This window comes from Protobothrops mucrosquamatus, unplaced genomic scaffold (genome assembly GCF_001527695.2).
Source record: "Protobothrops mucrosquamatus isolate PMUCROS unplaced genomic scaffold, P.Mucros_1.0 scaffold56, whole genome shotgun sequence".
In the NCBI taxonomy this organism is placed as follows: Eukaryota; Metazoa; Chordata; class Lepidosauria; order Squamata; family Viperidae; genus Protobothrops; species Protobothrops mucrosquamatus.
This window is the reverse complement of record NW_015386436.1, coordinates 633,935-656,953: the sequence shown is the minus strand read 5'-3', so window position 1 is coordinate 656,953 and position 23,019 is coordinate 633,935. Positions and strand designations below refer to the sequence as shown.

Sequence of the window (23,019 nt, the reverse complement as noted above, 5' to 3'; positions counted from 1 at the left end):
TAATTAAAAATTGGTTAAAAAGAAATATTTAAATACGTCAAATTTAAAAGTAATTAAAACCCCTTTAAAATCCCTTAGGCCAGTCCCGCGAGCTGGAACAACCACGTCTTGAGGGCGCGGCGGAAGGAAGGGAGATCAGGGATCACCCTGATCTCTGGGGGCAGTTCGTTCCAGAGGGTGGGTGCTCCCACAGAGAAGGGGTTCACTGGATAGTTAAATAGCACAAACGGGCCTCTGATTCCTGAGGAATATAGATAAAAACCACTAGATTCAATTATTTAATAATGTTCTCCTTCTGTCACATTATGCATCTGGGTGAGGGGTTCTAGAGTCTCCTATTATTTAAAGAAAACCATTCTGGAGTCCTTTTCTAAGTTTTCTCCCCAAAATGGCTCAAGAAGATCCACCTACAAAAATAAGAGCAAGACACAAAAACATAGGAATGAAGCAGATCTGCCCCTTTCCCAGTGACAGCTCACTGCTACTCCATCTCCAGTCACCTGGTGATCAGTCCAAGCAGGGTCCCACAGCACTGCATTGTAAGACAGTTATGATACTTGTAGGTGAAGGGTGGCACATCTTTCATCTAAAGTGCTCCCCTAGAATCCAGCAAAGAGACCACCAAGCCAGCTTGGGCATCTCTCAAGCTGCACCCCTAAGCACATCTGGCAGCTGTTCCATTCAGCTCCTGGATAGGAGACACTCGTTCTAGTCTGCCAACAAAGAAGCTGATTCACCTCATTGAATGATGGAGTCAGTCCAGAGGATTGAGCAGGAGGAAAGTCAGGAATTCAATATCAAGACCAAACTAGAAGAAAGACCAAATGAAGAACAAAAAGAAGAATGGCAAGGCAAAATGGCCAGTACATTAAAAAAAAACAGTAGGCATCTTAGGTGCATTCAGTTGAGCATCACTGGCATTGACAAAACCACTATCAGTTAATTGCAAAAGGCAGTTTTACTTAGAACAGCTTACATCCTGTGATGATACTTTTAACACCATAAAACATCAGCATCTGCCTATCCCAGGTCCTTGGGAAAGACTTGATAGATGAATAAAAATGCCAAATCCAGTCTGAATATCTGGCTGACTGCAATGAACCATAATAATAATAATCTGTTCATCTAACTTTGTAATTGTAAATTCTCCAGTTCTGGCCAGAACACTGCATTCACGGATCTTGGTGCCATAGCAAAAAAAAACAGGCTGTTCTGAACCAGTTTGCCTGGCCTCACTTCCTCTCCAAATGGTTGGTTTTTACTATTGTGTTAGATGGTGGACATTTGTGATCCTGCTGCTCCTTTGGATGGAACTCATAGGAAGATGCAAGGTTAAACTGGCAAGGATTACTTTTAAGACTCTTTTTGCCAAGTGTTTCTACATATTCATTTGTTTCCTTTATTCATAACACAATCTGAATTTGTGGAAGAGCAGAAATCTGAGGATGGCCTGACCCAGCCAGAAGCCAGAAGCCTCATGCCCCCATGCCTGCCACTGTCAGTGAGCGTGTGAACCAGAGAAGTTGGCAGGCGACCTTCATGTCCTTGAGGTAATAACACGTCTAGGAGCAGACATGACGTTCTCAGTCCTACTGTACAATAATATGAAAGAAAGGATGAAATAGCCTCAAGGGAGGCATCATCAAATCTGCTTTGAAGATTTACAGCAATAATTGCGCAGTGCTGATCTGTAAAAGTAGTTAGTCATTTACCCCCATCTATCTTGGCTGGCTGGATATTGAATGTACTAGTGGGGGTGGGAAATATGGCTGGCTTAATACCAATTTTTGCTAGACATTCCGAGCACAAATACAAGGAAGCTTGAAGCAGTTATGCATTTAACACCATCATACAGTTTACTCTTTTTGGAACAAAGCTACTGTGATGGGGGTAGGCAGGTCTAGTCATCCTAAAGCATTTCCATATGAAAAAATAAACATATTTCCAGACTTAATTCTGTCAGTAGAAAACTCCCTTGCCAACTGAGAAGCCAGCACAGAACGTCCACTTGTAAAATTTAAAACAATTTAAAACTCATTTTTAAACTTAAACTGTACTGTAATACAATAGTCCTCATAAAATGTAGCAATGAGTTTCACAAGCTAATTATGCTTTTTGTGAAGAATTGCTGTCTTTTTTACATTCTTCCGTGTATGAGAAATAGTGGAGAAAGTATTACATACAACAGTATAGGACCCGATTTGTTCTGTTTATAAGAAGAACACAAGGCATTATAGATATGGAATAGATAAGCCATGGTTTTCATACTACAAAGTTGCACTTAACTACGGTAATATATACAACCATCTTCTTAAAAATCCAGTTTTCTCTCTGTCATTATGCATTGGTTCAAACCATTGTTCCTTCACTCTTGCATGTTCAGTGCCCTTTCTTCCTTTCTAAGCAATGCTCATAAAACTGAATCAGATGGTACTCAACAGGAATATACAGAAGCCCTGGGGATGGGGACCCCAGTTGTAGACCCCTTGAGATGGGCAATAGGGTTGGGGTTATAGTTAGAGTGTGAATTGGCTGCCAGTAATATTGTACTTACAGTGTTTTCTACAGGTTTTTAGATACTATGTGCATGGCTATTTGGAATGAAATAAGTAAACTACTAATTAATATATGTCTAGTTAAGGTAGATCTGACAAAAATCCTAATGACACACAAGATGGAACTAAAGAGTTAAAATTTTCTGCACTTTCCTTGTATTTTTGAAGCTTAGAACTTTAAGAGAATGAAATGAAGATGATCTATCCCTAATGTACTTCCTGCAAATACAGCAAAACATAATACTCTACTCTGGCTTTCTCTTTAAAACACCCCTCTAAAGAATGTCAATTTTTTGTCCCAGTTTATGTATTTTATTAGTATTTGTGTGTGTGTGTACATGTATTTGTATGGCATCAATAACACCTTTCAACATGAAGAACTATTCCTCTAGATAGTCCTTTATCTATTCCTCTAGATAAAGAATTAACATTTTTTATCTCTTTAAAATTTTGCTGCATTGTTTCATATCTCTAACTGTTTTTATATTGTATTACTTTTGTATTCCCCCTTTTCTCTAGTACAGGGGTGTCAAACTGCTGGCCCACAGGCCGGATGCGTCATGCCAAAACCACGCCCACCACATTGTCGGCAATGGGAAAAAAGTTGCGATACGTCGTGACAGTCATGTGACATTGCAAGTTTGACATCCCTGCTCTAGTAGCTCTAAGTTGCACAAATGAAATGGATGTGGAGCAAAATTGCAAACAGTAAAGTACAGCAGCCAATGCATAATCGTTACCGTATGGTGGGGGAGGAAAACTGAACATTGATACCTATTATTGGGGTATAGATATTCCTCTAATTCTGATCTATTGAAAAATATAAGAGTTATCAAATCATAGACACCCAGAGTATTCATCTCTTCAGTTGAATCATCTATGGACTTTGGAGATGTCTGTCATTATCAAATCATTATCCATTTAAGCTGTGAGTTACACTTCTCTTTTTTCCCAACTATTTAAATGTTCCTCTTGATCTACTCATAATTCACATTCCAAATACTGGGCTTTTACTCCAGACTCATCTTGAATCTATTAGCAGTGCTGAGTCTCAGTTGGAGATTAAGTGTACCATTGATTGAAAAGGCCTGATCCTTTGTTACTTTTCCTGCCTTGCCTTCATTCCAAAGATATTGCTACTTTTTCCCCAAATAATAAAACACATGAATCATTTTTTTGGAAATGCAATTAAAAAATAATTATAGCTGCTTCACAACTAATTTTTTTTTATCAGTGGGGAGCTGATTCAGTGTAGAATAGCCAGCAAATAAAGTAGAGTAAAACACATGCTGATGGAATGTAGGCATGCTTTTATTTCTGTTGGTTTAATTTCCTCTTTTGAAGCTGACACCCTAGTCATATTCCTTCCTAGGTAAAGCAACAAACAGGGTGTTTGCAGGAAAAAATAGCATCTTATACACGGAAAAATACGGTACTAATTTTTAGAAAATGCAGTATTGATGCTAGTAAACTGAGATCAAATACATCTCTTCCGTTAGTGGCAACTGAAAGTCACCCTGGGTCTTCTGCTCCTTCCTTACAGGGTCAAATAATCATAGGGCTGCAAGTCCCATTGCTTCTTTGGTGCCTCTCTTTGGTGCCTCTCTTTCTGTGACTGCCCCTCAAACACTGTGACTGCTATCGTGTGTTCCCTGAGTCTTCTTTTCCTTAACTGCCTCTTACTTAAGCAGTGACCCATCATGACACCCATATCCCCCTCACAGGCACTAATGTTGAGCCAGGTACTGCTTCTTCTGTACCTGCCCACTTGATTTTTCCTGCCTGTGTGAAGGGTCTCACTTTTCTCATCACTGAACTGCATCTTGTTGGATAGGACCCAATGCTCAAGTCTGTCAAGTTCCTTCTTGAGTCTGTCTTCCAAAGTGTTCGTAATTCTCCTCAGTTTGGTATCATCCACAAAGCTGATGATCTCATCCCCTCATCTATGAGTCATTTATGAAAAGGCTCAAAGATGTAGAGGAAACAAAAAGTCATATCAGTGAAGATAACAAATGTGGTAAAATTCTGAAGTATCTTTTTCCCCCCCTTAGGGAGGAGTGGGGATTCTTTTTTCCCTGGTAGGTTGAATTTTAAATTGTTAATGATCTGTGGCCACTGAGTTGCATGGAAACCTGGCAGCTGCAGAAATATTTTCCCAAATATTTTAATGGTAAATACTGAAATGACTTGCTTCAGATGTCTCAATGGTATTTACTGTTCCAAGACATTTTAGGAGGCATGGCAGCTGACCTATTAAAACATTTGGATTCACTCTTTGCAAAACCAAACCAATAATGTTGTATGTATATATATATATATATATTTAAAAATTTTCTAGAAAAGGGACCATGTTAATTTTTTTTAAAAAGTCTTGTGGCATTTTAAATACTAACAAACTTATAGGGCATAAAGTTTTGTGAAATATAAAGTTTCACTTTAATGGCATCCTGCCATAAAAAGGGGGGGGGGAGGAGAGGAGGAAGCAGGGGAAGATAGGGAGGGGGGGTGACCGGAACCAGAAGTGCCATCCCGAGAGAAGAACCAACGGTTGAAAGATCCAAGGACACGGGCATGAGAATGGAATGCAAATGCCCACCAAAGAGGCGCCAAACTTTAGGACTGTACCAAAACACCTACTTTGAATACTATTGGACATTAATGAAATGACCAAGAGGGAGGGCATGGGAGAAGGGGAAATCACGGGAATATTCAGATCTGGCTTTGCTTATGCTGTAACCACTTGGCTTTAGTAAAAGCAGTGCTTTTTTTGTTAAAAAAAAAAAAAAGGTGCCGGAACTCACACGTGTCATACAACCCGCCTTGCCTATCCTAGAAGGTTCCATCCAAAAAAGGTGCCGGAACTCCGTTCTGGGCGTTCTATGACAAAAAAAGCCCTGAGTAAAAGTATACCTGTCGCTACAAATGGAGTCAAGGATCTTTCTTTCCTAAATGCCCAAGCTCGGATAAACCGACAGTATTTGATTAAATGCAGAGAATAGTATCAGGAATCTTTATATATGCATTTATGGGGCTCTTCCAGACAATCAGTATTTCCACCTCCAAGGTCCCTGTTTGTGAATCGAAGTGACTTTGCCAGACTGGGAAATAGATTCATTTCCAAAGTGAGATGACCTCCTCTACATGTTTCCCGGACACTGCTACCTTCTGAATTAGAAAGAGAAAGTCCCACTGAAGCTCAAGAAGACCTAATCTAAAAGGCTACACAGTATATTGCTTCAGGGCCTTCCACGTGCCATTCGTCCAGGGTGAGGGCCTTCTGACAGCCTTTAGATGTGGACCCAAGCAGCCAATTAACTTCAGAAATTAAGCAGCTCAGCTGCTGCTCCAGAGGAATTAGCTGCAGTCCTTCCGGGTAGGTGGTTTCACATATTCACAAACCTTCATGTTCTGCTTCTGGGCTCTTGGTATTACTGCTGGCAGCTCCTGAGGGCTTGGGAGGTAGGACAAAACTAGTGGTCATGTGGAAAGAGAATAAATTTAACTTTCAAAAATAGCACCAAGTGTTATCGTTTACTTTCTACTGCCATTCTTCTTCCGTTAAAATCAGCCAGCATGAAATCAGAATTTTGATTCCTGCCAGCATTTGATTCGGATGATTTGAAAAATATTTTTGCTCCAAAAGGAATGAGTCTTTGTTTAGATTTCTTTCTGGTTCCCGACTGCTTTGGGGAGCTGCTAAAGTCAGAGCGGCTTGTTCATTGAACATGCTTGAGTGCCCAGAAGCCATCTCCTCTGCATCTCTGCTGGCAAATATTTCCCAACCAGCAGCCTCAATCAGCCAAGAAGATCCTGGCCAGCACATAAGGGTCTGTATCAGCGTCCAGATGCCAGGTCAAGAAGGGGACAAGATGTAGTAGCCTGTTCTCACGTTGCGGCTTTTTCTATTTTGTTCTAGCACAGGAACGGGCAATCTTTGGGTAGCTGGACGCAGAGGGTAACGTTTTCCTTGGAGCCTAGGCCACAGTGGGGGCGCAAGGAAGCAAAAAAGTCAGGGTCATGTAGGTACAGCTGAGAGTTTTCTTTCCCTAGTTCTCTGGGAAGGGATAGGGATGTTTTTCCTTTTCTTTTTAAACTATTCAGGCTCAAACAACACTTTTTTATGCTTCTTACCCCCAAATGGTAAGAAATAGCCCACCACTTTTCTATACTTCTGACTTTGCAGGGGGCTCTTGGGTGCCCCAAGGAGACAAATAATGACCTTGCATCAAGAAACACCTCGCTGAAGCAAAGGACAGCCTCCTTGCATGGACAGAACAAACTATTTCTAAGCTTTTAGTGGAGACAGAATTTCTCAGTTGTTATCCTGAATAATGTTCCCTAAAGGCCAGACATTTACAGATTTTGTTTCCTTTTCCAGGCTAGTGGTAGGAGCTCCATATGAGATCAATGGGCCCCAGAAAACAGGAGATGTCTACAAGTGTTCAGTGAACGGCAAGGCCAACAGCACATGTTCCAAGCTCAATCTAGGTAAAACTATGGAGTGGAAGGGCTGAGTTTATTGTCTCTGCGTATTGCTCTGAAAGTATTAAAAGGTTTATGTTTACATGCAAAACTGAAGTCGCCTCAAGGTAGATGTTGTCTATTATCTATGATTAAAAGTTGGTGAGGTGAACATAATGAAGTATGTTCACCTCACCAACTTTTTTAAAAAACAGAAGAGCAGAATTTGTAAGCCAGAAGGAAAAAAATATCAATCTGAAGAGCCTGGGTTTAACCACATATTTCTGAAATGCTATTCCCAGTGTTTTAGCTGAGACTGAATCTGTAGGCCCAAGAGTTTTTGGAACAGACGGTGCCTAGTCAACCAGATGTAGGGACAATGGGGAGAAAGTGTTACAGTTGTCAAGGAGAAAAGAAAATGATGGTAGTGGTGATGAGGACACACCATGCTCTGTCTTCAAGGGCTGTGACGGTTCCCCACAGCCTGTCTTGACTCTGACACTTTTTTCCCAAGGAAGAGTAACTCTTTCCAATGTGTCGGAACGAAAGGATAACATGCGCCTGGGTCTCAGCCTAACTACCAACCCCAAAGACAACAGCTTTTTGGTAAGAAATTGTTTGTGAATAATTACACATGCTCTTTTTACTTGGATTATCTTCTGTGGTTTCCGACCTGGAGCCCACTTTTCAGTCTCCTATTAGGCAGAATAAGATAGTTGCCTCAGACTGCAGTTTCTGGGTTTCATACAAATCCAAAAATTAAGAGAATAAAAGATTTGGAAGGGACCTTGGAGATTTAATCTAGTCCAATCCCTTGCTCAAGCAGAAGACTCTATATCATTTCAGACAAGTGGAGCATCACAATTTCTGGAGGCAAGCTGTTCCACTGGTTAATTGTTCTCACTGTTAGGAAATGTCTCCTTAGTTCCAGATTGGTTATCTCCTTGAGTAGTTCCCATCCATTGTTTCTTGTCCTGCCTCCTGGTGCTTTGGAAAATAGATTGACCCCCTCTTCTTTGTGGCAGCCCCTCAAATACTGGAACACTGCTATCATGTCACTCCTAGTCCTTCTTTACACTAGACTAGCCATACCTAATTCTTGTGATTTAAATTATTATTCTGTATGATTGTTCAAGATTAAAAAACAGATTGCTAAAACTTTCTGCTTCAAATGATTTCCCTTGATATTTATACTATCCCCTTGACAGGAAGATCAGGCTTATTTGTAATTCTCCTCAGGTATAAAAAGATATGGATGTTCAAGACACCGGATGGTAAAATTCTGAATAGGGGAGAAAATAGAGAAACTGAGAACGTATTATGGAAGCCCTCATACCTGGGGTTGGAGACATGTCTATTCACATTAGCTGTCACTTCCAGAAGGCAAAGGGCTCTGGTAGCATCGCATCACGTCCCCAACTGTCCCAGATGCTCCCTACCTCTCCAAAGGCCTGGAACGCGGTCCCTCCCAATTTTATGAAAATGCCCTGGGACCTGTGGGAGGCCAAAGATATCCTCAGAAATAAGTTATGCTGGAGGCTGATGCTTTACTTGGCAGTGTCCACCTTCCCCTTTCATTGTGTTATTACATAAAAATAATATTTTAAAATTTCAGCCAAACAGATGGGGAGCTAGGAGGATACCAAATAAATGTTTGGTGCCTGTAGTGGTTGCTACACTTTCATTCGTCTCTCATTTGGTCTGCCACCATGCTTAGAAGTTGCCATGTCCTGCAGAACTACCTTCCTAGGCAGAGACGCTGTTTCATATCGCTGGCTTTGATTTCCTTTCACCTCGACAAACATCAAGCAGCAATCTGCTCATGGAGAAATGCCCCAACCTCCACAGAAATTATCCAGGCAACTAAAACAATGGCCTCTGAAAACCTCTCCTAATATGTCATTGTTTTCTCCCTTTCTGACACAGGCTTGCAGCCCTCTGTGGTCTCATGAGTGCGGAAGTTCCTATTACACCACAGGCATGTGCTCCAGAGTGAACTCCAACTTCAGATACTCCAAGTCAGTGGCTCCAGCTCTCCAGAGTAGGAGGACCAGCCTATTACGTTTTCCTCCTCCCCCCCCCCCCGCTTCCTCCTTCCCTCTCTTCCTCTCCGCTTGGGGGTTTAGAATCACCATCTTAGGGGAAACAAACAAGTCTGTTCTTGAAAAGAAGCCTGCCCAGTGGGAATTTTGTGCTGATGGTAGGTAAAATGCTTCCTGCTGGGCAGCAGTGAGGGGAGAAAAAAACACCCTCCTCCCAGACAGCAAGGAGGCATGTTTTTGATCGGTGCTTTCCTGTGAAGAAGCAAAATGAAGAAAACAAATGATCAAGAGACTGTGCTTGGCAATGTCTGCAGAGAATTCTCTTACAAATCCTCACTCAATCCAAGGAGAGAAAAATATGTGTGATGTCCTTACACTTAATCACTGTCGTGATGTGATTTATGGGAACATCTTGCCTTTTGTGCCACATCTTCTCTGCAGGCTCCCTGGCTCCACACTCTTCCACTCAATCAGAGGAAAAAGCATTGGAGAGAAGTTCCTCAAGGGGCTGTTTTTTGTCAAAGTTTTATACTAATCTCTAAGTGAGAATTCTCAGAAAACAGTTGCAGAATTTCTCCTGTCCCTGGAAAAATTCAGAGAAATGTTCCACCTATTTATTTCTAGGCCCACACATTTGTTGGAAAATTTCAAAGGGTTAATTTTTGATCAAAATTAGCAGTGCCCTCAAACAGCTCGTTTTCTGTCTCTCTTTCACTGTTTGGGGCAGCCTGGATTAATCATTAAGCAAAATAATCAGATGCTCAGGACACAGAGGGAAGTGGGATGCTACAGATTTTTTCCCCTAGCTATTATGCACTTCATTCATTGCTATGTTTGGCTTTACTTTTCAATACTAAAGCCCTGGTGGTGCAGTGGTTAGAATGCAGCATTGCATCACAGCACCAAAAGATTATCATAGTGTGGCCCTTGGATCTGGAAAAGGTGCTCAACTCTGTTGGACACACTTACCTGGAAAGAAGCACTATTGTTGTGTGCCAAGGGGAAAGGAATTGGCAGCCTATTCCACTTCTTTTTTGGTAGCCAAGATCCCTTAATGATCTTTGTCCATCTGGTTGCAGGATGCCAGACATACATGGATATAATTATAGTCCTGGATGGATCTAACAGCATCTACCCCTGGGCAGAAGTTCAAAATTTCCTGATAAGAATCTTGAAGAAATTTTACATTGGACCGGGACAAATACAGGTGACAAAACATGTGTGGGTGACTTTGCTCTTATCAGCGCATCCTGCCCTTCATGACATAGCTTTTTTTTGGCTGATGTATGTCTCCCTTGTCCCTTTGCTTCAAGAATAAATCTGCACTATTTATTTTTAAAAGCATAATTAGCCGTCTCTCGGAACTCGCAGGCTCACTGAGGACTGGGGTTTTGACTTGTGGTCATATTTTGGAGCAGAGATTGCCAGTGTTGGCTGGACATTATAAGCTTGATTCACTTTGCTGGAATGCTAAGTCATAAATAGCAGACTGGGCTGTGTTTGGATTTGAAGGCAAAAGGTGCTTTGAAGCACACAGTCATTAGCACCTATCTGCAACTACTTAAAGTTGATCTAGTGCAGGGGTGTCAACACGTGAGGTGAACTTTTTTTCCATTGCTGGCAATGGGCTGGGCGCGGCTTCCGCATGATGCATCCGGCCTACAGGCCGGCAGTTTGATACTCTGATCTAGTGGTTAAGACACCAGGCTAGAAAGTGGGAGATTGAGAGTTCTTACCGTGAAAGCCAGCTGTTGACTTTGGGCTAGTCATTCTCTTTCAGCCCAACTCATCCCATTTGTGGGGAAAATAGGAGGAAGAAAGTGAGTTGGGTACGTTTGCCACCTTGAGTTGTTTGCAAAACAAACAAACAAACAAACAAAACAAAATAGCCATCTCTTTTCCTAGCATTACACAGCACTTGCAGAGGGCTGCCATATGAACCCAGGAATAAGCACAGCTGATTTAAGAACGTTGCGCATTCCAAACGATATTTTGGACATTGACTCCAAAGCACGACTACAAAATGAAAATAATGTTTTCTCGTCAGAAAACATCTGATGATTGCTGGGGGGGGGGGGAAGCTAGAAAAATGGGTTTGTAATTTGTAACAAATTAGTGGCGCATTTAGGACATTGTTGCAACATTTAAGTTGTAATCTACACACAGGCATCCACAGCAATGATGGCTGACATCAAAATGACAATAGCAGCATTATGCCTTCCCACCACAATATCCAACTTTGTCAGATGTTTGTGAATGTTCAAAGGGAATGGAACTTAATTTGATCCAATGCTGCTTTGTTAGATTGACTGGGATACAACACACATATACACACACAATCTTTGAATGCTGCTGAATCCACACATTTGCATGGAAAGACATCTCACTGAACTTAATGGGACTACTTTCTGAGTAGACAAATATACGACCTTATAGTAAACTGAGAGCTATCCTTTAGGCTGGATGGTACAACTGAGATCCCAGGCTGAGTATGACCTGCAAAAGAACTGTTCAAAAATTGCCATCCAATTATAATGTTAATATGACAAAAAGGGACATTATTAAAATATGACATGTGACCATAGTATTTAAACTACATTACTTTTAAATTAAATGAAGGTCTTTTAAGTACTTTTAATTCCAATGAAGTTCTCTATCCTCTATTCTGGCTCTTTCTCTTTCAGAGTACATACCTCTAAGCATATCACTCAAAGGACACTTGGCCTGAATGGAGTTGCAATGTCTTGATTTAAAGTAATACAAGACAGACAAAACAGACAAGAAAGGTGTTCATAATTAGGATATGCTTGTAATATAGTCTATAGGCTCATTCGTGAAAGAAGATTTTCACCCCAGTACTTTATAATGTTTTCACAAGGTTGGAGTTGTCCAATATGGAGAGGATGCTGTCCATGAATTTCACCTGAATGATTATAGATCTGTAAAGGATGTGGTAGAAGCTGCCAAACACATCGAGCAGAGAGGCGGTACTGAAACCCGAACAGCCTTTGGAATAGAGTTTGCTCGGTAAGCCTACCTTCCAGATTCTCTTCAGATGAAAAGGGAGGTGTTCTTAGGCAGGCATGGAATTGGGCAATGATGGAGCTTAACAGTTTAACCCAGGTCTGGTAGATCATGGACCCATTTTGATTCAACACATCATAAGCAGACAGCAAAAACAACCATGCATATTAGCTCCAAAATCCTAATGCCCAACACAGTGAGGTAACTCTTAGCTACAAAGCAAATTAAACGTTATAGAGGATACTAATATGCACTATAATTTAGAGGACACTGACCCTATTTTGCTCCTGAGAAATACTGAGGCAAGGCAGTGATTAGAATAAGATTAAAGAATACACAACCCAGAATGCTTATGCAACAAAGCAATTTTAAAAAGAGAGTATCTCTGAGTTTATGTATGTGAATTTCTTTCTTTCCCTACTTAACATATTGTGCAAATGAAAACATACTCTTTCTCTAGGAATTATGGAGCATTCCAGTTACAAGCAGTTGTATCCAATAAAGAACAATATATTTAATTTGCAAAATGCCACATCTTTCACTATCTTCTCTGCACTTCTTGAATTTCAGCTCAGAAGCATTTCAGAAAGGAGGGCGGAAGGGTGCAAAGAAGGTTATGATTGTTATCACTGATGGAGAGTCTCACGACAGCCCAGATCTTGAGAAGGCAATTGAAGGCAGCGAGAAAGACAATGTCACCAGATACGCCGTTGCAGTAAGTCATTTATGGGTGCTGCACACTTTCTGCCTGGAATCTTCAGAATTGTACTGAAATGGCTGTGAATTCAGAGTTCACATGCTAGGAAAAAATTGAAGGCTTCAATTTTAAAATAGATTGCCATTTTTGGTGGATAACCCGCATGACTTAAGCGGATCAGGTTCCGGTCCATTTTAGCCAAAGCATCAGAGGGCAGGACAAGAGGAAAATTTTAGGGCCATAAAGGACAGCAAAGTGAAGGTGGCAATTGTAAGAACCTGCCCCAGCTGGTCCCTCAGGAAACTCTTGACTCCATTGAGGTTAATCAAAAGAACTTTTATTGAGAGAATATGTATGCAGAAAAGTCAGGCAGAATCTGAAGATTCCATGTGAAGCACAAAAAAAAATATTTCACTTCCCCTAGAAAGGATTTACACTTAGGCAAGAAAAACCAAATGCACAGGTATAGCAGTAACTGTGAGAGGGATCTTGAAGTCCTAGTAAACAACCACTTAAGTATAAACGAGTTGACAAAAAAGTCAGTGCAGTCCTAGGAATCTAGGGATTGAATCAAGATCATGTGAAGTGTTAATATTGCTTTAATCTGCACTGGTAATACCACACTTGGAATATTGCATCCAGTTTTGGTCACCATGATATAAAAAAAAATGCTGAGACCCTAGAAAGAGTGCAGAAAAGAGCAACAAAGATGATTGGAGGGTGGAGGCTAAAACACCTGAAGAACAGTTGCAGGAACTGGTTATGTCTGGTCTAGCAAAGAGAAGGACTAGGGGTGACATGATAGCAGTCTTCCAATATTTAGTGGGTGTCAACCGGTTCCCCAAAGCACCTGAGGGCAGGACAAGAAGTAACAGATGGAAGCTTTTCAAACAGAAATCCAACCATCTATCCAAATTAAGGATAAATTTCCTGTCAGTTAGAACAATTAATCAGTGGGATGGTTTGCCTCCAGAAGTTGTGGGTGCTCCATCACTCGAGGATTTTAAGAAGAGGTTGAACAGCCACTTGTCTGGAATGATAGGGTCTCCTGCTTGAGCAGGGGTTGGACTAGAAGACCCCCAAGATGCTTTCCAAGTCTGTTATGCTGTTACTATGTCTGGAACATTCAACAGTTCCAATCACATTTGAGAAGGATGTAATAGAGCTGGGAAAACTGAAATGAAGGACTATAGAAAATAACCTTTTTTTTTAAAGAAAAGGGTGAAATTTTCCTCTACCTGAGTATTTGAAAACTAACCTTGTAATTTTATTTTATTATTTGCCTTTGAGCCAGAGGTAACTTCTGGCGACTGTCTGGACATGTCCCAGCAGTTTTCTTGGCAGGATTTCAAAAGTAATTTGCCATCAGTTGAGAGGGAGTGAGTGGCCCAAGGTCACATAGCCGGCTTTATGCCTAAGGCAAGACTAAACCTCCCAGTTTCCTGGTTTCTAGCCAAGTACCCTAACCTCTACACCAAACTGGCTCTCTTGTAAATACTTATACCATGAGTGTAATTCTGTGGAATAAGGCTGAGATGTATTTTGCTTGCCACTCCAGGTCCTTGGTTATTACAACAGAAGAGGGATCAACCCTGCAACCTTTTTGAAAGAAATCAAATATATAGCGAGTGACCCAGACGAAAAACATTTCTTTAATGTCAGTGATGAGGCTGCCCTTAAAGATATTGTGGATGCTCTTGGAGAGAGGATTTTCAGCTTAGAAGGTGAGCAGCTTCTGAGAGATAAAAAGAGGAAAAACCTAACTCCTGTTTCCTGGCTACATGAGGGCCTGCAGGTATCAGTCGGATGTGACTTTCATGGATGTCAGAAGGAGAATCTTCGGCCCCGGGATTATCTAACTAAAGTTATATTTAAGCAGTATTTTTTGAATTTCCTGAATTTTGAGCAGGCGAATAGACCTTAATCATGTGCAAAGCACAAAAATATTTTTTCGGTTACAGTTTAACCCTATTTCAGCACATTTGAAAGACAGTGCTTAGAGTGGCAGAGTTAATTATGACAGTCACTCTCAAGAGAACTCTAAATGAGGGGTCCCCAACCCCCAGTCTGTGGACTGGCACCGGTTCGCAGCATGCCACAAACTGGGCCGCACAAACAAGCAAAGCCCCATCCCCAGGATGCAGGCAGCACACAAAACCACGCTCCCTCTGGTCCGTGGATAAACCTCCCTGGTGCCCCAAAAGCTGAGGGCCGCTGTTCTAAATAATCAGGACAGAGTTTCTCAACCTGGGCAGCTTTAAGATGGCTGGCTGGGGAATTCTAGGAATTGAAGTCCACACATCTTAAAGCTACCCAGGTTGAGAAACACTGGTTAGGAGATTCCTTAAACAGCAGGTTTCTACCGTAAGTAAGATACTGATATCTGTGGTTCATTTCTAAATGTGGATGCTAAGTCAAAAATTGCCATGAATTCCAATCTGCAGTCAAGTTTCGTATTGTGTTTACCTCCTCATCATTTCTGCTGTGGACATTAATTTATCACTGGAATGAATGATGAGGTCACAGAAGAGCTAATTTCATAGCAATGCTGCATTTTTAAGCCTGAACTGAGAAATTTATATGCACATTGATTCCAACATTCAGCTTTAGACTTTTAAACAGATGGACATAAATTTCTCTTTTATTTTCTGGGCCCATAATCACAAATCTTCCTACTGGCCTTTGTAATGTTTGAATCAAATTTTGTCATGGCAGGTAGTAAATATATTTTTCTTTCTTTCACTGTTTTTTAAATATTCCTTTTTTGTGTTGTAGGCACCAACAAAAATGAAATATCCTTTGGCCTGGAAATGTCCCAGACTGGATTTTCATCCCATATTGTGGAAGTAAGTGAATAATGGACTTTTTTTTTCATTTTATCTTATGATTCATGTGACTTTGGCATGCAATAGATATAAATGAGCCTAAAATGTAATGGTTTGTAATATATGGATCCACCAAAAGCCTGTATCAGGTAGAAGATACTTGAACTTCTATTTATGATAAACTGGAAGTTCAAAAATTAAACTGTTCTGCGGTTTCAGACAGCTGCTTCTTAATGCAATTTTCAAAAAGCCTCCAAGTAAATTGGCAGAAAATCTAAACTATATTTTTACTGTGCTCCTCATGGAAAACAAAACCTAAGTAGTTCATTTATTTCTTGCACATATGTTGACAATAATTAAGAGCAAAACATTATTTAACACTTCTGGGCTAGATTTGTTCCTGGTAGAAAGCCTAGCACAGCATTCAAATTCTACTTAAGGTCAGCCCTTACGCAATTGTTTGATTAATTAATTTTTTTTTTTTATTAAAGTTGAGGAATTGTCACTTCCATTTACACCATGAGCATCTAGTGGTAATATTGGTGGTTCTAAGCCTCCTTCAGTCCCACTGGCAGAAATAGAAGAAATGAAATGAATTTAACTAAGGCAAAGGCTGTGTTTGCATAACATAATTCACTTAGCAACTGGGGGAGTGGGATATTAAACCACTCATTTAATAGAGATATACCTAAAAACAATTCTGGGTTTGTACAACAGGGTAATCTACATCAGATAAATTGAAATTAATCAACCTTAGCAAGTTGTGTGAATGCAAAGTTAAGTCTTACGCTGATGTAATTATATTGTGATGTAAGGTCCCAGTTTCTTACGTGAACTTGAGATATCATATCAATCTAATCAGATAACCCAAGCGGAGACTTCTTGATCAAGTAGCACTTTATTTGATCAAATTAAGCAGCTGGGTGGCCAACAATCTGGAACACTGGCAGAGTTACATCCAGAAGTGCCACACCTTCGACCTGCTACTGTCATTACCCCTCAGCTTTTTTAAATTCCATGAATAGGATGGGATTCTGCTTGGAGCCGTGGGGGCCTATGACTGGAATGGTGCCGTCCTCAAGGAGACCAGCAGTGGCAAAGTTGTTCCTCACCGAGAATCCTACCTTCAAGAGTTTCCAGATGAACTGAAAAATCATGGGGCCTATCTTGGTAAGAACAATGTCTGGAATGCCACCAGTGTCTCATGTAGATTATGCAAGCTTCTGGATCAGCACTAGTAAAGCTTAACCAAAGATGCAGTTCAGACATGGAATACTGGAATTTATATTCCACCTTTCTGCATTCAGTTCCCAAATTATAACAGCCCCCCCCAAACAATTAAATGATACTTCATATTGTATTTATTTAAAATATTATTGAAAAAGTCAGCAAGCTGAATGGCATGAAAACAGAGGAGTTGTTGGTCCAGAAGCTTCCTGGAACTCCAGCTCCACTGGGAGGAACTTTAGATGGGGCAGGGGTCTCCTTGAAGGACCAGCTCTCTGAGCTGGGGGTCAGCCTGGAGTCACGGCTATAGCTAGATGGGCTGCAGGGCGACTGTGGCCAGGAGGATTTTTCCTTAACTTGGGCCAGTGCCCCTAGAGAAGCGGGCCCTGGCAAAAGTGACAAGACCCTTGTTCCTCTTGCATAGATGGCTGCAATGACTGCTCTCTCTCTGTGGCCGGCTTTGAAGATTACCCAGAAGTTGCAGTTCGCAACTGAGAGCCACTGTAGATATGTACAGCAATGGTGCTGCAGGCTGTGCATCAGTCATCAGACTTCTGAATGCATCTCAAGGGGCTGCTTTTAGCGTAAATAGCCAGACCATCTTGGTGCCCAGGTACCTGCAGGTCAGCTATAAAGTGCTTCTTCCCATTCTGCTAGGCTAGGAATGCTGGGGTTGCCTCCCCCATGATAGTCGCAAAAGAGCCAACACCCCCCACACACCCCACTCCCATTTTTCAGTTGTGGTGCCAACCATCTGGAATAATTTCCCTCTGGAGATCCAGATGGCACCTTGCTTCCAACTTTTAGGAAGATGGTTACATGGATGGTCAAAAAGGCCTAGAGGGATCATTGGGATGAAGAAGGAGGCAGAGAAGTTACATTTGCATTATTAATGAAGTCATTGCATACCATTTTGTTGGTAATCGTATTTTTGATAATTATTTGTTTTAAGTGTAAACTTCCACAAGTCTCTAAACGTATGATAGCAGCATATTCACAGGGCAGGGGGTAAAAAATCAAGCCCCAATAAAACAACTCTAAACTAAGGCCATCCTGGATTGAAACTGTTTTGCAGGTTGGCAGAAAGTAAGAAGGACTGTACAATATTGTAGAAAAGGACTCCAAATGTGATTATGACAGTGATGATGATCAGTTCTGGCCTTAGAAATATGTCACTGTAAGGGATTTCCTCCGCATGATCTCTTGTGTGTGTGTGTGCTGTAGGCTACACCGTCACCTCGGTGGTGTCCACCAGACTCAGCAGGATTTATGTAGCAGGAGCCCCTCGATTCAACCATACTGGAAAAGTGATTGTTTTCACAATGCACACAAATCGAAGCCTCACCATCCACCAGTCACTGACCGGAGAGCAGGTAAAGGATATATTTCTGGGCATTACTTTAGGAACTTGTGTGGCTGGCAAAGAGGAAGCTAGTGGCACAAGGCTGGATTAAAGCCAACTGATGCCTAAGCAGAGCCCAGCAGTGGCGTCCTTTGACCGAAGCAAAACTCTCATGCCATAAGGAGGAATAAATATGATATCTGATGAAAGCTTCAAGCCAAGCGTTTAAACTTTAGTCATTCACTCTATCAAAGAAAATGGTTTCTTTACTCCAATACAGATTAAAGTTGAAAGTAGCAGATAAGAACAATTTATCAGATTAAAGAGTGTGGCAGTTAAAGAGTTAAGGGCATAATACAGGTAGTCCTCGACTTATGACCACAAGAATTTATGTTGCTAAGCGAAATCTTTTTTAAGTGAACTTTGCCCCATTTTACCACCTGTGACTAAATGAACTGTTGTAAGTCGAGGATTACCTATAGCTAGAGGAAAAAAATCTCTGTGTTGCCCCCTACCCTGGGCCTCCTAAGCACATGCTTGGTTTGCTTAATTGATAACAATAACCATATAATAATAACAGTAAAATTATTGTCTTTATGTTGGTGTTCTCCCCACAGCAATTCCAAAATAAAACACCACTCAGGATTCAGGATCCACCCTTCAGTTTTTCACTTTATCCTTTAAAAGCCATTTGTCTCTGGGTCTGATATAATTTCCTGAAGAAATGCCTAGACAGGTTATAAATTATAAGAACTGTTTCCTTTAAGAAGTTGATTTTGCATTTTTGTACTTCAAGAATGACTGAAGTGGCCAAATGGAATGAATAAGCAATGCTGAATCGCCTATTATACAGAAGCATTTCTGTCTATAAAAGAATGCAAATCTTGGCATTCATCAAGAATCCACAGGATACTATTTACTCGATGTAAATAGGCTAGAATTCTTTCAAACTATGTTAATCGTTTTTTGCCGTGGACTTTCAGTAAGAGAATCAATCAACAGAAAGCAACTGAGAATAGCAGTTAATACGATCCTTAATCGCCCAGGATCAAAGTGTTGTTTTCTCTCTCTCTCTGAAGTCTGTTCCAGAAGCAATGTCTAGACAAGGAGATGATGGATGGTTTCCTCTGAGAAATGCCTCTCATTCCAGTAGTATCATTACGGATGCCATTAATTTCTCGGAAGCATATAAAAATACAGAAACACACAGCTCTGTAGTCTTCATTCTGTGTGTATTTTTTGTATCCTTTTCAGATCGGTGCCTACTTTGGAAGTGAAATCAGTTCAATAGATGTTGATGGGAACGGAATCACAGACATTCTGTTGGTCGGGGCTCCCATGTATTTCAGTGAAGGGCGAGAGAGGGGAAAGGTCTACATCTACAGCTTAAAAGAGGTAATTCTTGGCCTTGTGTCCACAAATGAGCATTTTCCTCAGGACAGGAAAAGCCCTTTTACATTTGCTACCTTTGTCACATGACAGCTGATCATACTATTGACCAAGTAGAAGCAGTTAGTTTCTGGTGATTAGAATATTCGACCAAAATATGGGATTCTGAGTTCTACCTTTCTGAAGGCATTGAGATTGATAAAGAAGAATTGGGGGAAAATATTTAGAGCAATGAACACAGATATAAGGAAGAACAAGACACCTAGCAAGAAGTGTGTTACAGGTAGTCCTCGACCCTACAACGACAACTGAGCCCCACATTTCTGTTGTTAAGTGAGACAATTGTTGAGTGTGTTTTGCCTCATTTTAGAAATTTAGACCTTTCTCACCTTGGTTGTTAAGTGAATCACTGCAGCTGATAAGTTAATAGCTCGGTTGTTAAGTGAATCTGGCTTCCCCATTGACTTTGCTTGTCAGAAGGTCGCAAAAGGGGATCCTGTGATCTCAGGATGCTGCAATCGTCATAAATATGAACCAGTTGCCAAGCGTCTGAATTTTGATCAAATGATCATTGGGATGCTGCAAAGGTTGTAACTGTGAAAAACGGTCATAAGTCACATTTTTCAGTGACGTTGTAACTTTGAACAGTCACTAAACTACTGTAACTGTTGTAAGCCAAGGACTACTTTTCTCCATCTCTTTTTTGAGGAGCAACAATTTTTCTGACATTATATTCATGGTTCATTCCGTGCTGATACACAAATGTGCTTTTTCATCTTTTCTCTTCTTGAAGAACCAGTTTGTTCCCAATGGAGCCTTGAAGGACTTGCCTGGCTATCAGAATTCCAGGTTCGGGTCCTGCATTGCCACTGTAGCTGACTTGAACCAGGATTCCTACAGCGATGTAGTTGTGGGAGCACCTCTGGAGGATGAGCATCAGGGAGCTCTGTACATCTTCCATGGGTATCGGGAAAATCTGATCCGGAGATATAAGCAGGTACAGATTCTCTTTAGGCTATAAGAAAAGACAGAGAAGGGGTGATGGTTGGGGCCTACATTGGCTTTTGGACTTGAATCCCACCACTGGTTCCACCCCATTATAATTTACCAGATTAGAACTGTGGAATGTAACAGAAGAAAGAATTGTTAAACACAGGGAGAGTAACTTAAATTGATGCAAACTTGCTTTTTGTCATGGCCCCACCCAACTAGTTTTTCAAGGACAATCTTCTCTCACTCGTCTAGGGACTCTGGGAACTGAAGTCAAGCAGTGGGCCTTGTACACATGTAAACACAGAGATGTAATTTGAGTACACTTGCTTGTTAAAATATATAATTGCTTTTGCACAGTTATGTTTAAAGAAAACTAATTTTTTTCCTTGGTCTTCCAGAGAATTGCAGCTGCTGATCTTTCTCCTGGCTTTATGTATTTTGGGAGCAGCATCCATGGAAGCCTGGATATGAATGAAGACAAGCTGGTGGATCTTGCTGTGGGCTCCCGTGGAAGTGCTGTCCTATTATGGTTGGTCATATCAAATTTAAGACTGGTTGAGATATCTTTCGTTCAGAGTGAAGTTGGCGGGAAAGGAGGAAGGGAGCAGAACCTTACCAATACCCCAAGTTAGTAGGTGTCCATTATTAGGAGCCTAGGGAGTATGAGCCCAAGCACTGATGTTTTATTTTTTAAAAAATATATTTTATTGATTTTTTTTACAATAACAGTCTTTAGTGCTTAGTAAACAGTGTGTTGTCTGGGTTCATATATTTAAAAACAATAATAATTAATTTCTATAATTCCATAATCACTTTATATTCAAACTGCAGAGGCAAAGAATAAGAATAAAGCCAATGTCATGATTTGGAGGTATTATTATTAATAATAATATATATTATGTATTGGTCAGATGTAAAGGTCGACCTACAGTATGAGGTTTAATCAGATCTATTTATTAAATTGGGTTTAACTTAAAGGTAAATTAAAAGTAATCTGTTCACTGACAAAGTTTCAACTTTAAGTTTTTTCAAGTCAATATCCATATTAAACTCCAAATGTAAATTTTTCCACCTTGTTTGACAACTTCTTTAAAATAATTCAATCTTTTACAAGCAACCAAATTTTGTTTTATTGGGCCAATTCCATTCCACATAGGAAGCTGGCATTTCCACTAATTAAACTAAATGGATATGCCAGTGGTAAATGTCCCAAAAGATTAATAAAATGCCTTCTTGTCATTTAAAGCCTCTTGCTTCTTCCCTATAAGGTCCCGCAGTGTGGTCCAAATCAATGCCACCCTCCAGTTTGAGCCTTCCAAAATCAACATCTTCACCAAGGACTGTGTTCGGAATGGAAAAGAGGCCACTTGTCTGTCAACCTTTGTTTGCCTGACTGCCGTTTTTCTCTCAGCTCATTTTCAGACAGCTCATGTAGGTAAGTGGCAGGGGCTGCCCTCCCCTGAGGGTGGTTCTCCCCATTGGGTGGCCGTATTGCTCCCTCAGGGAAGGGGCTTTTATTCAGGACACAATCCTGTCCCAGATGCTCAGAGCAGGGAACAGGGAGATGAAACTCTGCAATGCAGGGAGAAGCATTTAAGGGGAGAAAAGCCTGAAATTGTCTCCAGAATCCAGTGATTACAAGGAAGCCCCTCTTAGCTTCTTCCCATCACTGCCATTTAATCATCACTTGCTTATTTATAAAATTAAGTTTCCTATTTAAGAAGTAAATTTATAAGACAGTTGTGGCAGTTTTGGGGAAGCACATTTAACAGTAGAGGAATGGGGCTGCAGAAGGAGTCAATTAAGTTTTCACTGATGATGTTACCTAGTCAGGTCATGAAACATCTGCTAGAAAACAAGCAAGCTCAGAGAGCACCAAGGACCCCTCATTTCAACTCTGAACTACAAATGTTCTCCTTTATTAATATGAGATTTGAACAAGTTGGTTTTACATTTTATTCCACACTGGGGAATAAATTATTTAGCCTCAATCTTCCTTCATTTCAGCATTGGATTACAACCTCACCATTGATGAACGACGATATATCCCACGAGCCCACCTGGATGAAAATGGAGATCGACTTGCCCACAAGACAGCCACCCTGCTTGCTGGGCAGGAACATTGTGACAAGATGGATTTTCATGTCTTGGTAGGGATTTTCTTGTTGGGTAATTGCACTCAAATTTTGTTTTTGTCTCAAAACAGTAGAAAAGGTTGTCATTTCTCAGGGATGTCTGCGGGCAGGAGGTGTCGGAGGAGTAGGTTTTGCAAGGTGGTAGACATGGCAGCACAACTGAAGCTCTGTCCCTTTTGTACAGGTGTGCCTATTTTGACTCCCTAGGGGATGCTCCTGTTTTCTATCCAGCTGTTTGAAACATTTCCTGCAAGTTTTTTCACAAAACAGCAATAGCAATAGCACTTAGACTTATATACCGCTTCACAGTGCTTCACAACCCTCTCTAA

The 23,019-nt window shown here is 40.8% G+C and overlaps 1 protein-coding gene across 1 annotated transcript in view; it reads left to right on the top strand.

Moving 5' to 3' along the window:
* Window positions 1–23,019, top strand: part of ITGA11 (integrin subunit alpha 11) — a 53,837-nt gene that overhangs the window by 9,800 nt on the left and 21,018 nt on the right. Inside the window, exons 3-17 of the mRNA XM_015811924.1 lie at window positions 6,934–7,043; window positions 7,531–7,622; window positions 8,943–9,057; window positions 10,138–10,265; window positions 11,937–12,085; window positions 12,653–12,797; window positions 14,338–14,503; window positions 15,555–15,625; window positions 16,630–16,774; window positions 18,056–18,204; window positions 19,428–19,568; window positions 20,356–20,559; window positions 20,954–21,084; window positions 21,824–21,990; window positions 22,563–22,705. Coding sequence (XP_015667410.1) covers window positions 6,934–7,043; window positions 7,531–7,622; window positions 8,943–9,057; window positions 10,138–10,265; window positions 11,937–12,085; window positions 12,653–12,797; window positions 14,338–14,503; window positions 15,555–15,625; window positions 16,630–16,774; window positions 18,056–18,204; window positions 19,428–19,568; window positions 20,356–20,559; window positions 20,954–21,084; window positions 21,824–21,990; window positions 22,563–22,705 — 2,056 coding nt within the window. The remainder of the gene's footprint in view (window positions 1–6,933; window positions 7,044–7,530; window positions 7,623–8,942; window positions 9,058–10,137; window positions 10,266–11,936; window positions 12,086–12,652; window positions 12,798–14,337; window positions 14,504–15,554; window positions 15,626–16,629; window positions 16,775–18,055; window positions 18,205–19,427; window positions 19,569–20,355; window positions 20,560–20,953; window positions 21,085–21,823; window positions 21,991–22,562; window positions 22,706–23,019) is intronic.